The sequence below is a fragment of the Diorhabda carinulata genome, chromosome 7, assembly GCF_026250575.1.
Source record: "Diorhabda carinulata isolate Delta chromosome 7, icDioCari1.1, whole genome shotgun sequence".
Classification (NCBI taxonomy): domain Eukaryota; kingdom Metazoa; phylum Arthropoda; class Insecta; order Coleoptera; family Chrysomelidae; genus Diorhabda; species Diorhabda carinulata.
This window is the reverse complement of record NC_079466.1, coordinates 20,504,857-20,520,240: the sequence shown is the minus strand read 5'-3', so window position 1 is coordinate 20,520,240 and position 15,384 is coordinate 20,504,857. Positions and strand designations below refer to the sequence as shown.

The following is a 15,384-nucleotide window of genomic DNA, read 5'->3' as shown; positions in this document are numbered from 1 at the left end:
GGTATGTTTTAAGTTTATTCATTATTGAAACCCAAGTTGAATAATCAATTATTATTACTTCCATGAGTTACGTTATTTACAATTTATAACACCATAAAAACAAAATAGTATACAAATCAATAATTTAGTTTTATTGGGTATCGTCCAGTTAATGTCTTCTAATATTTCAATTCTTTATTTTGACTATATCAAATAGCACGCTGGGTAGTATTTTAAAAAGAACATAAAAAAATAAGCACCGTTTATTAAATATTTACATTTTTTTGCGATCCACAAATTGATTCTCGTCAATAACACTGTCATAATTCATAGATACAGTCAGCTTCTATATTAATGATAGAGTTAAATAATCCAAAACAACCCTTATCATAGCGGCGCATCATTATCAATTACTTATTTATTACTATGAACTCTAACCTCATTAAGTTTATCATTACTATAAATTGTCTGTATTTCATATTTCTGTCAGTTTTATAGATTGTCAATTTTAACCCCTTTGAGGAAGATGATACTTGAATTATTTATTATTTAATTGTTATTAATGTGACTATAATGAACCATAAATATATTTATCCAATTATATAATTATTATTGTCTAAGATAAGAACTAATATATAAAGAAGCCTGTAAAACTAATTCTTTGTTCATTTAATTTGATATTCGTTTAGTACTTCAGTTTGATTAGTGTAACCAATTATAACTTTGAATTATTATAAAATACTCATTTTTTAGTTGATCCAATATCTCCTCCCTTTTCACCAAAGCTTTTTAAGGGAGATAGTCACTTTTTTATAGCTTCAACAACCGATTCCAACCTTTAAAAGGCTGACACAACCATGGTTCCGGACTGACCATCGCATCAACACGATCGACCTGCAGACTCGCGTTCTGTGTAGACTTTGTTGCTGTCTCCATGTGCCACTATGGAGACAGCAAAGGCTCGTATCATTGCCACCTACGTAGCCTGTCGCTCCGAGCCTTGGCCCCCATAGTCCTATGGTAAATACCTCACTGACGCTGATAATAGAAGTTTTATATACATTAAGGTCCTGAAAATTAATATTTCAGCCTACAAACTCCTACACAGAATCCAAAACCACCAATTGTTGATAGATTTTTTTAATAGAATATAGAATTAGGTCCCAGCATGCGAAATGCATAATGTTATAGTTAATTTTTTTCCTTTTTGCTGTTCGTAATAATTTTATTAATTAAACAATGATTAGAATTACCTGTCTAATGAAACTGCAACCAAGCTGTATACTGATGCGGCTACAGAAACACCCTGTATATATGGTACAGTCTTGCACATCAACCAGCCAAGTATCCAAGCTGTAACAAAATGATTTGTGAGGAAATGTAATCACTTATATCTTAAGAATTTTCGAATAGAATTAAGAAATTTAATGAAATAGAAAAATATTGTCAATAGTTATCAGATTTTTTTGTACACCTTATTTATTAGTTATTTTAAACCTAAGAAAAATAGTAAGTTGTGGAGATATGTGATTGCTCAAAAGACAAAAATAGCAACTAATGTTGGAAGCATCAAACTTTCTATTACTATACTCATAGCTGCAAAATTGAACAAGACTTTAATCAAATACAAGTACGTAGAATAGGGTTACTTTACTGATATGTACGTGTTCTTGTCAATATTTTCCATTACCTTTCTGCATAATAATTTTCTTGAAATAGCATTTCTTTTTCTATTGTAACTCATTGGTGGTTCTGGGCGTGTTCAGACAAATCTTCGTATCAAAATAACCAAAGATTGGGACAAATCCTTATGGCCACAACAAGAGAGAACACGAGCAGGAAATGTCTTATGGAGCACTTGGATTGCTTCGGGGCTGTATGACGTTGATACCACTTATTTGTCACATCAGTATCATCCAATTTCGTATTTACTCATATGATAACCAGTAAAAGTGTTAGTAACTGCTTACCAAGTCTTACTTCCAAAAAATATAGTCGGGTAATGCCTCCAGCCCAAAATCTGCACTGAAGCCATCGATGAGAAAATGGTTTTCTTCGCGCTTTCGCTTACATCATCCAATATTTTATGTTCAATACTTCGTTTCAAGAAGATCCTTTACTGCTTGTGATAATTAAGCTTCAGTAAATTGAATTATACAAGATTGGCAACTAGGTACTTCCGCTTCTTATTGATAGAGAGCCTTTATTTTTTGAATAACTTATCTTAGTGCTGTCATTTTATCTCTTCTACTTCTTTATTTTCGTTAAGGAAAGAAAGCTGCTGCGGCTGACAAAAAAATATGTGAAGTTTATGGTGTTGACGTTGTTGATTGCTTAACAGTGTGCACGTGGCAGAATTGGTATAGATTGGAGATTTTTCCCTCAAAGATGAGTAACGTTATGGTCGGTATTAGAGTTGATGATGACAAAATCACAGTCATAATTGAAGAGAGATTGCGATGAGTAGCTACATGTATCGCACACAACAATTGAAAGTCACTTAAAATGTTTTGAGTTAGTTAAGAAGCTTTTGAAAGAAATTCACAAACACAAAGAATCAACATTTGCGATATGCAATGAGACCGTCTCTTTCTTGAAAAGAATCATCTCTGGTGATGAAAAATGGGTCCCGTACAGTAAAATAGTTCTATATCGATCACGATGAAATAGTACAAACTACATCGAACGCTGAAGACCAACAAAAACGCTTATGCTGTCAGTTTGGTGAGATTACAAAGGTGTTCCAAGGAACCAAACTTTCAATTCTAATGTTTCCTGTCAACATTTAATGAAATTGGATAGAGCAATCCAAGAAAAACGACAAGAATTTTGAAATCGAAAAGTTTTTTTGTTTTACCATGATAATGCAATGCTTCATACATCTGTGGCAACTCGTGGGAAACCATTGGAGCTTAGCTAGGAAGTGATGCCATATGCCACATACAGCTCTGATCTGGCACCATCTGATTACCATTTATTTTGAAGTTAGCAGAATTCTTTGAATAGCCAAACTTTCACAAATGACGATGACCTTCAATTACACCTGATTCAGTTTTTGACTGATAAGGACCAGAAATTTTATGAGCGGGGAATTAGGCAGCTGTAATAAAGATGGCAGAAGGTCATTGAGAAAAATGGAAAATATATAATTGATTGAAAACTATTCTCTGTACAAAAAAATTTTATTTTTTACTACAATACCGAAATTACACTGGGTACACAGATGGTAGATGTAGAAACTTCTTTTAATTCTCAATTCGTATCCAGGACGCTGAACTTATGTTCCACTCTAATGGATTAATTTAATATTGATATTTGATCGACTTCTTTCTGGAAGACCATCGCTTTAAATTGATTAATGATTTTTTCGATAAATATACCGATTCCAAAGCTAAAGTTATTTCTAAATCACCTGTATTCGGAGTTATGTCGATCTATTTGAAATAATTCTTTGAAAACTGCTATCATTACGCATAATGGATGGAAGAACCTAATATTTACAGATGAATCTGATGATGAATAGATGGATACATCTATTGAAACCTTCACATCAACAGGAAATTTACCCCATTCGAGGAAGCACAATTCTGATATGGTCAGTAGAAAGTTATTAATAGTAAAATCACGAAATAATTTACAATGTGTGTAAATTTATTAAAATCAATAGACAATGAAAACAAGTGCATTGTCGTTTATTGCTCATCAAATCTGGGTTTAGGCCGCTAGAGGGATGAAAAAAGAAGTATAAAATCCTCCTAAATAGCCCTTTGTAAATTAAAATCAACCTGTACTTCATTTTCCAGAAGTTCAGAGGGTACAAGTTTAAGTTGGGTCATTGGATATATAGGGTTCAGACATGAGATTATTGAACTGTCCGTTAAACCCCTACAGGATACGGTTTAGAGTTATTTTATGAATCATATCGAAACGTGAAGGTCAATTCCGGCATTAAGATATTTTCTATCAAATCGTTAGGGTCCTCAGGCTGGATAGTGAATATCATCGGGACCATAAAAATTTTATTGATTCACAAATAATAAACTTGCCGAGGCGTCAGAGTTTGATAACATGAAATTTGCACATTGATCTTCATATAAAATTTCATGTCGATAATTTCTTTAGAAATTCATTTCTAAATGTTTTCGAGAAAAATGTTATAAACGTAACCATATTTCAGCCATATGCTTAGCACCGTATTTTATTTATTTTTGTTACTGTCAAGACTTTTTTTGGATTGCCGCTGTTTGTATTCTCCGTCGAATCATTTAAATACACTTCTCAGGTTATAACTTTGGACGTTCATCATCTGAAGTGACGGTGTATGTCCCATGAATTTTTGTTTTATTACTACTGTGTATCAATAACAACAGCGTGCTATCAACTTTAAAGGAAATATTCATTTTTCAAATCGATGATTCATACAAACATGTAAATAAATGACCAGTTCATTTTCCCGCTTCACATATTCAGCAATACTTGCGTGTTTTTGCTTTCCTTAGAATCCTCTTTTCTATCGCTCATGTATAAATTGAATGCCTTCGTCTATAATTAGTCTCTAACGAGAGTGCCACCTACCTACTATCACAGTCGTTCTTAAACTACGAGGATGTATTGATATCTAGATAACCTAGACCAGTTCCATGCATAAACAAAATATTGCGTTACCATAGCAACGAACAATAAATTATTAGAAGTTTAAGTGTAAAGTTTGACGTCAAAAAAATAAACCAGAGTAACGCAATAAATTAAAAGAAAAAAGATGTCCACCGGAATGGTGAAAATCGAAAAATTGGAGTATTGAGCCATCATCAGGTAACTGTATTTAAAAGGTTTAAGAGGTAAGCAGATTTACGAAGATATGTTTAATACCCTTGGTGATCAATGTCCTTCGTATGCGATCGTGAAAAATTGGACTGCAAGCTTCAAAAGAGGTAAATTTTCCATTGAAGATGATGACCGATCGGGAAGGCCAGTTTCTGTTTCAGTCCCCGAAAATATCGATGAAGTTCATGACATGATTTTATCAGACCGTCGAATTGGCCTAAAACGGATACCTGAAGCGTTCATCATATAGTTCACGTCAATTTGGACATGAGAAAAATGACTGCAAAATGGATCCCCAAATGTTTGAATGTTGACCAAAAGCGTGCAAGGGTAAAAGCATCGCGTTCGATCTGTGCTCGATTTGAAAACGATGTAGACTTCTTAAGCCGAATTGTTACTATGGATGAGACTTTCCACGATCCAGAAACAAAGCAACAATCGATGGAATTATGTCACTCTGGTTCTCTAAGACCTAAGCAGTGTCGTGTCCAAAAATCTGTTGGAAAAGTTCTTACCTCCGTTTTTTGGGATTGCCATAGAATAATCATGTTTGATTTTATGGATAAAAAATTAAAGAGAAAAGACGCGGAAAGCTATCCAAAGATGTTTTGTTTTTTCAGGACCACGCCCCTGCACACAAATCTCATGTTACCATTCAAAAAATAATAAAAGCTGTGGAGGTCTGGTTTGCAAAGCAAGAAGAAACATTTTGTTATTTGAAATGGATAACCCTGTATATTTTCCACTTATCAAAATCCTTAAGAAATATTTATTATTCTACTCTTCATTCCATAATAGGAGATTTTAGGTAGATTTTGTTGCCCCTCTGCCAAACATCACGACATCGTCAGCGAAAGAATATTTCGAGAAATGGTATGGTTCTAAGTTTCTTTAACCAACGTACTATTTAGTTGTCCTTTTATTCGCTTAATCTATCAAGTTGTCTATTAAGATGTTAAATAGTAGTGCCCTTAAAACTGCACCTTGTTTAACACCTTTATTCACTGGAAAATAGCTTGTCTATATGTTATAGGTTCTGACCTGATCCTTCTTTGAACTGAAATATTTTCTACATCTATAAATGTTTGGTACAGTATGACGTTCTCTATTCTTCACATCGTATAGTAGAGATAGGGTCATGTATACTTTTTCCTTTCCTCAACCCATTCTTACATTCTTCTAACCGCGGTTCTATTTCTTTTATCAATCTGTTGTCAAACACCCGTTTATATATTTTTAATCCAATACTCATGTTGCAATGCTGCAGTTCTTTTTGTTTCCTTTCTTTTCATGGTTAAAATAATACACAATTCCTTATCTGCTAATATAATAATAAATATAAATAAAAAAAGTACAGTTATATGCTTATATTCTGCTGTTGTTGATTTACCGAAACCAATAACTCAGAGTTACATCGCATTGAACTGAATAACCGGAAATACGGCACATAAAACCCATAATTCACACTCTTTATCTATCGAAAAATGGTGGAATACAGGAAGTTTTGTATTCATTTGATCTTTTCCATTTAGATCAATGACCTTTCAGCTCAGAAACTTCTCTTTTCCATCACCTTGATTAATTAAATTAGAACAAAGATTAGACTTAATTAAAAATATTTTCTTTGGTGATAATATGTTTGGAGTAAATTCAATTTTAGCGTTACTATGTAGGTACTATGTTAAAAAATCTTGAAACAGGTCGACTTTTATTCTTAAATTCACAATTTTAGTATGAAAATATTATCCCTCATCAGCACCCCCTCTGAATTATAAGCATCCCCTCGAAAATTTTAAATAACAGAGGGGGTCGTGTGGCACCTCGTTGGAAAGAGATCTTCAGCAATTTGAGGTTTTTATTTGATATTTTGTAACCGGAAAAAATGAAAATAGCAAAATTAATAAAAGTAAACAAGAAGAAAGTGGTCAGTGGAGCACTAGCAATAATTATATCTTCTGCTGTCTAGCTTTTCGAGACTGATGGATTGAAAAGAGCACCCAGGTGATGATAGGCAAGTTAGTTATAGTATTGGACGAGAAACATACAAAAACTATTCGATAATGGGTCAAGAAACACTTGAAAAGCTCCTAGGAAAAATAAAACATACAATAAATGAAAACTCTCTTTCGAGAAATGTGATATCAGCAGTTCAAGAACTCATTGTAATACTGAGGTACTTAACTACTGGAAAAAGTTTTCAAAGCTTCCAGTTTAATTGCACTATTTCAGAGAGCACTATATCTCATTTTATTCCTGTTGTTTGTGAGGTAATATAGAATTGGTGTCGTTATATTGGGGGTTGAAAATACTAGAGTCATAAATAATACAATTCAGATTTTCAGTTCAGTTTAGAACTTTTTAAAAAGAAAAATGCCCAGTAAATCCGTCAACCATACTTGATATAATATGAAATTGCTGGATTAAACATCTTGTTTGATAAAAAAATTTTAAATTTCGAAGAAACTAATGTAGTATACGATTAATTCTGATCTCATATGTATGGAGTGAATTCAGTTTTATCGTTATTATGTACTATGTGAAAAAAATCCATTACAGGCAGATTTTTATTCTTAAATTGACAATTTACTGTATGAAAATATTATCCCTCTTCAGCACTCACTCGAAAATAATTTTAAATAAGAAAGGTGATCGTCTGGCACCTTGTTGGAAAGGGATTTTAGTCCTCTGTTCAGCAATATAATTTTTTTTTAAATTTGGTGCAATCATAACTGAGGAAATTAATTTTTAAGATGCGAAATTTTGATAATGTTTCTATCACAAAACTTCACGTAGAATGAAGATAATAATGTCGCATAATATTTAGAATGTACTTTAAAATTAAGTTAAATGTTCAAAATGACCACCATTCACTTCTTGACAATAACCGAAGCGATTTTGGAATTCTTGTATAACATTTTATATAATCTCAGGTGTAATTTAGTTAATTTCTTCCGTTATACTAACTTCTAAATCACCAATATTGTCTGGTCTCCTAGAATATACTTTAGAAATAATCAGGAATTTTCGTATCTGTTCTGCTAAACATCAGGAATAGATCTTTGAAGATACTAAAATATTAGTCAAGAACCCAAATGAACAATTGATATAAATCTAGTAAGCTTCTCTTATTTAAGTATTTAAAGTTATTAAAAGATGTCAGTATAATGTCAGTTGTGGTAATAAAAAAGACCTCAAAAAGAGGTTTGTTGAATTTTCAATAATTAATACCCTGGTCAACACGTTTCGTAGTCTACAGTTAGCAAAATTGATAAAACTTTCGTCAAACTGGACATGAAAAAAATATTGAAAAACCAGGTAGATGTGTTCAGAGATTGAAGAAAACCTGCATAAGACAACTCGAGAACTTGCCACCGACAATGATTTAATAAATCATCTATTTTGAGAGTTTTGCGTAAGGAAAAACCACCTTTACAAAGTTCAGTTGGTTCAGGAGTTGAATGAAGATGATGCTGATAGAAGTCAAGAACTCTGTGAATTGTTGATAGACAGAATGACCGCAGTTTCATTTAAAGGGAACGGTTAGCAAACAGAACTGTAGATATTTGAGCAGAGAAAATCCTTACTGGATGTGTAAGGCTCTTACTGAATATTCTAAAAAAGTGAACGTTTGGGCTGGTATCATTAGGAATAAAATTATAAGATTAACTTTTTAGTGCCTACTTGTGGTGCTTATAATTCAGACAGATATTAATCATCTAAATCAGATAGATCGATCTATTACATTATCAAAATTTTACATCTTAAAAATTAATTCTCTCAGTTGTGATTGCACCAAATTTAAAAAAAAACTTCATATTGCCAGTACTCCACTGACCACTTTTCTCTTGTTTACTTTAATTAATTTTGTTATTTTCATTTTTTCCGGTTACAAGATATCAAATAAAATGTGAGGTTAGGAATTTGACGTCATCCCCCTTTTCAATTTTAACAAAAGTGACAGGTGGAGGCTGTCGATAATAAAATATGAATATTAATAAAGTAATTTATCGAGCTTTTTGTTGGGGTTGAGTGAACGTTTCCACTATTCCATAATTCACATCTTGAAAAATAAGAAAAACAATGTTTCGTTCAACTGCCACTCCTTACACTAATTTTTTAATACTCTTCGTATACGATTCTAGAAATCGACTCAAAATAAGTTGGTAGCAAGTCGAAGGTACCAAGTTTTTATGAAATTGAATGCTCACACACACCCCGTAGATTTTTAAATATTTTGTCCTTGAATTATAATAAATGGTACAATAATTTTTCACAGCCAATTTACTAACAACTGGTTTCTGGAACTTATTTTCAAGAAATAAGGAATTCACTAAAAAAGCATCAAAATGTTAAAGTTCAACAAAACATTTCTGATTCATCTCTATAAAATCGCACTTTAGAGAGCAATGCCCTTAAAAATATAAAAAAGACTGAGAATAAAAATAGGGGAATCTGTGAATGGTCTAAAGACCGGGAAATTTACGAATGATGATTTATTTTGCATGCTAAAAACCCCACAAATCCTAATATTTTTGTCACAATGCCAGTGGCACAACTTTTGAAAATAAAAAAAAAACAAAAAAAATAACTGGGCTTTTAACAATTGAAATTCATTAAATTCTACCCTAAAAATGATAAAAATGAATGATGAACTATTATATTTTCATTAAATGGTAAAAATGGTAACAGTACTTCGTACTCATTTTGAATGAATTCATCATCTGGTATTATGTGAATGAAAATATTACGAACAGAGATTTTTGACGGTTACAAATTGGAGGTTGAATGAAAAGCTTGGTACGTTCAATTCATGATACAGAGTGGGTAACACAAAACATATAATCTCAAAGATTGACTGTTTACTTTAGATGCAACAATTGAGATATATCGACCATCATTAAGTATTTTTTTTGTCAATTCTTGGAATAAAGCAGATTCAATAAATTTTGCTCCATTATAAGGGCATTAAGTCTCTTCAAGATCATCCATTACAGATCTATCCTTCCAATACTTTATCTAGGAAATTGAGATATTTTTGGTTAGTTCTGTTTTAATGTTGAACAAAGAGATCAGCTTCTGAATGCCTATTATCACGTTCGACTATATATTGTTAAGAATTCGTCCTCGAAATGAAGCCGGCCCTGTCCGGTTATAATGGAATTCTAATATTTGGCTAAGTTTGATGTTTTTTATATAAATTTTTATCATAATAGGCGATCAGTTTACATTGTTTCTTTTGAACTAATTACTTATAATATATTTGTGTAAACTTTAACATTCAAAATTAAGGGGTTGCGTGAACATAAAATCTTTTTATTTTTGTTCCACGAATACGCCATGTTACTAATCTGTCTGTTCAACTAGTTCGTTGTGAGGTATCTTACAGTCATAAAATCGAAATTTTTGATAAAATAAGTAGCTATTGCAAGGAATCTATTTGAGGCAAGTTGTCTAAAGAACCACGAAAAACTCCTGCTCCATTTCTATCCACAAATCAACTTTGCATTTTGCCTAACGTAGTACCTATTTGGAACGGATCTCGGACGGAGACTTCTAAACTTTATACGTTTCTTTATACTAATACTATCGACTTGAACACCATTTTTGTAAGATTAACTGTATTCGTTGAGAAAGAATAAACTTTTTTGTTAATTTTCCAAGCCCATTATCCATTTTCTTTTATAAATTAACGTTGTGTGTTTATTTTGGTTCACATACATGCCAAGAACACTGTTTAATGACAAACAATTTATTTTTTTGGGATATTCCTGTAAATAAGAAGAAATAAAAGCTATATAATGCATTTGAAATGTTTCCATATCTGTTTATCCATCTATCAACTTGGCTAGCATGGTACGATGACAAGATGACGTGGTGGGTTATAATAAATCAATGTTTGAAAATGAGCACCTGTACAGGAAGAGGCCGGTCGCAGCCAAACCAGGTCAGCAGCCGAAGAGGCGGGTCACGACGCATTCGCAATGTGTTTTACTATATTGTTTAGTATGCCCCCGCAATTCTACTACCCCAGCTGTACGTAATACTACAGAATGTAGCCCGGTATTTGGGACAATATCAACATAAATAATGTACCTTTTACATGTTGATTTATTTCGCGTTTTACGAGTTTATTTGCGGTATACAAAAAAGAGGAAAATTTAGGGTCATAATGATATTTGATATCACTCCATCAGAGTAAAAGAATAGATATTGTTTTATTGTTGTAAGTATTGTTTTAATTGCTTAAATATTCAACATTGTAACAATGAAGATAAGACCCATTTTGATAGAAATAAAGTTGAATAACAATGGCGTACAGATTTAAGGGTTACTGACATCTCTTTGCGTCTCTTCAAGATCATCCATTACAGATCTATCCTTCCAATACTTTATCTAGGAAATTGTGTTATTTTTAGTTAGTTCTGTTTTAATGTTGAACAAAGAGATCAGTTTCTGAATACCTATCATCATGTTCGACTATTTATTGTTAAGAATTCGTCCCCGAAATGAAGCCAGCCCTGTCCGGTTATAATGGAATTCTAATATTTGCCTAAGTTTCATGTTTTTTTTATAATGAATTGCATTAGTGCAATCGAATAAATAGTTATTTATGTAACAAGTGTGTAAAGTGGCCCTTTTTCGACGAATGTGAATATTGCGATAACCCAATGAGTCGAAAAAAAGCCTTTGCACACGATTTGCATACAATATTTTCACTGTTAATGAAAATTTTATCAAAATACATAAGTTTAATGGTAATTTTCCTTATAAAATATATTATATAATTTATTAATATTTTGAACATTTTAATAAAGATTAGAACAAATTACCAAAACAAAAGACGAATTTGTGTTATTAAAATTGTCAACTCTTCTTTTCGGCATATATAAATGCCATTTTAGAATAATTATTACTACATAAGTAGAAAAATGAAAAAAGGCATCAGCGAGACTTGAGCCTGGGACCTCCCGTATATGAGCCTCGTACTCTAGCCATTTCACTTCGGAGACCTTAATAATACGTTTTTTCATGCGTTACTGTTTAAAGTATATTTCTTTAAGCGAAATAAAGTGAGACCAAAGTGCGTACTTTACACACAGTAGTAGAAAAAATAACTTTGTTGTTAACCAATATTTTTATGGATACCTTAATTTTTCTTGAAGATAGACTTTGAAACACCAAATGTAGAAATGGAAACAGAACTTATTGATATGACTTGGTTGCAGAAATATTCAATAACGAATAAACAGGCCAAATTTGACCCCACTATTAATATCCAGTTCAATCACCAATGTCATTTTGTTGTATATGAGAATAATTGAGAGATATTGCAGACGAAATAGCGGTACTAGTTTACAACATGGAACTGGGAAGATTTGAAACAACGGAAGGAGTACGACAAGTAGAATGTTTGAGCTAGACTCTTTCACTCACATGGAATCAAATCAGTTGAATATGGTGAGCGAGACTATGAATCATATCGAATTTTGGTTACTTTTACAGCAACAATAGCGATCGACTACTGGACAGAAGCACAGTTGTGATGAATCGTAGCCTTTTTCTCCAAAAAATGTGGTTGTTGCTCCTTAAGTTCGACATCAAAACGTGTCTGCGAATCAGTATAATATCGATAAGTTATCGTTTTAAGTTTTTATAGATAATCATTCTAGATTACACCCTTATACTCAAACATTCTGGTCATAACTTTATTTACCGATAGAACGCTTTTTGTGTTTTTTCGAGTCGAATGTTTCAACTCTTTTAGTTGACCATAAAATATGATTGTATTTTTTTTTCATGTACAAATGATTCGATAAAATTTCATGTTTTATACCTATAGAGTATTTATTTTAAACTTAGATATGCCCGAATTGCTGGCGAGCGCTATTATGGAAAGCAATTGAACTGTTTATACTATTTTTTGCTTTCAGAGGGACACATGTGGGAGTTAAATTTCATATGAGAGTTCTCCCTACATCTAGCTTCCATAGCAACATATTTCTATTAATTGGAATATTAGCCATTGCTCAAACTGAAGTTGATGGGAAGACATACTGAGATTCCAGTGCATTTTGTATTTGCATAAAATCTAACATCTTTTTTATAAACCAATCAACATACACAATGGTAAGGTTAGGTTGGAGAACGTTCTACTTTCAACAAGAATAAAACAAACTTGTTAGAAGTTGAAACACAAGCAACAAACGTAATTTTAGTAATTCTATCCCGAAAAAACGGTACATTCAATCGAGAAAACAAAATTGCGATATCCTGTATTATGAAATCATAATCCACTGAATTTTATGATATGAATAAATCGACGTATTTTTTATACATAAACCACCTTCAAATACTGATCTATTTATATGGAAAGACTTATAATATTGTTCGATATTCGTAAAGTCGTGGCAAAACTGCACGATGCCGGGATGTCGATTTTGCTCAATTTGTAACGGGAGAATTTATGCAAACAGCACTCGGAATAATTTTAAATGGATACCAGATTGTATTACCAGAGAATATCTTGGGGCAACGGCCGCAGAATAAAAAAAAACGTTTTAGTTAAATTTTTATTTTCTTTTGTCGGTATAAAGGATACTGTGTAGCTTTTAGGGATTATATATCTTAATAAAAACAATTTGACAAGACAAATTCCAACAAAAAAAGGATATCTATGCGATGTGAATGAACCGAGAATCAATAATTCATACAAATAAACGTTTAGTAAAAGAGAAAAAACTTGAGTCATTGATTGAATAGTCATTAAAAATGGAGACTATGCAGACCATCGGCGCTCGAACGTCCATCTTCGTGGGATATTGAATTTACAACAGAAGTCGTTAAAAACCAACCTAGTGCTAGCACTAGCTGATTACTGGACTCCCTTCTACCTTCCGAAGATACCATACATCTACATTTAAAATCATTGAGTAAGATTTATAAAAATTGTCGAATAGTGCTACACGAATTAACTGAGATTATGGAGATTTGGTGTACACTGAAATCATTCAAGATGCTCGAGCTATAAAGTAGATAACGGTACGTATGTATGAGGTTTTATCGAAAAAATATCCAGGTGAAGTTATCTGAAAGTGAGTTCTCTCACAGACAAAGCTAAACCACATACTGTAAACGTTACGTGGAATAAGATCACACAACTTGATGGTATTGGACCTTTCCTCGTCAGATTACTATTTATACAGGTCCATTGCGAAATGGGAAAAAACTGAATTCAAAGACCTAGAAATGATCTCAAAAAGCTTGCTGAACGTTGTGTTAGAACTTAAATTAAAACTCAAGAGTTCTTTTCTTATGATGATTCAAGGTTCTAGTGAGCAAAACTCCTAGTAAAAATGTTCATTGATTGCGCTAATGATCAAATTACAATGTTCGGGAAACATTTCAGAAAAAGTTTTTTTTTAAAAGGAAATAATTAAGCGCCTGACGTGACATACGAAAACAATATTATTGATTGACTTTTCAATTGATGTACAAGTTTTACACTAGGTGTTCATACTATACTACAGTATCTACAGTATCTAACGTGTTTTTTTTATTTGTAGCGTAAATGTTATGGTGCAAATAAGAAAGGAGAGAGAGATTGTAAGATCTGTAAACACTTTCGCTGCAGATGTGCTTACAAAAGGACAGCAGCGACGCTACCCGCTTACGGGTGTCCTTATAACGGAAGGACGCCCCTCTGTAACTTTTCCCTTTAGATTCGAAAGGCTCGTAAGTGAAGGGTATTCACTTTTACTAGTTCAGGTAGTGACAGTTGCATTCAGTATCGTTAGAGCTTATAAACAATACTAAATTTAACGCAATGGATCTAATCTAGATCTAATTATTTAATATTTTAGTTGGCCATTTTTGTATACAAATATATATTTGCTACAGTTCAAGTTTCACTTTCATCTTATTATTAATGGCAACATGTTTGGGTTGGTTGGGGTTATTATTATAATTTAAGGAAATTTTTATAATTATTAAAGCCCGATGTCACTTGAGTAATGAAAGAAGCGCTCTTACAAAATATCTTATATTTTCATCTGGATAATATTTCAACTAATAAATTACCAATTATATTATGTTTATAATAGACAAATTATTAGTTTTTGTGATACTCAAAAATATGCAACTTTGAAGAACAATTGAAAATTTATCTTGTGTTCTTAGGTAGCACCTTCGAATAATTTGAATTACCTGCCATTAATAAAACTGAAGTTGCCAGTATTATTTTTCACAACAGATGTTACTGTAATAAATAGGAAATTTTTAACTATCTCAGAATTATGCAAAGTAGATTGAAGAACAATCTGTGTATATGAAAAGTGTTTGTCGAAATGCGTGGCGCCACATTAGCATCAGGGTAAATTTATTTCAGGTTATATTTATCACATTATTTTACTACAACACAAGTTGTTAAAATTTTGAATAATGAACTATGATATTAAATTTTTCAACTCAGCTTACTACAGTTGTTACATTCAAACTATACCTTTTGTCTACAACAGTGCCATTCTGGAAGGTTTTTGAATTGTTATTTATCGCATGCATGTGAATACTATCCAAACTTTTCTT

General features: G+C 32.2%; 1 protein-coding gene across 1 annotated transcript in view; it reads right to left on the bottom strand.

Annotated features, from left to right (window-relative positions):
* LOC130896206 (neuropeptide SIFamide receptor-like) overlaps nucleotides 1–15,384 on the bottom strand; it is a 136,316-nt gene that overhangs the window by 12,229 nt on the left and 108,703 nt on the right. Inside the window, exon 2 of the mRNA XM_057804136.1 lies at nucleotides 1,233–1,332. Within this exon, the coding sequence (XP_057660119.1) occupies nucleotides 1,233–1,332 (100 nt within the window). The remainder of the gene's footprint in view (nucleotides 1–1,232; nucleotides 1,333–15,384) is intronic.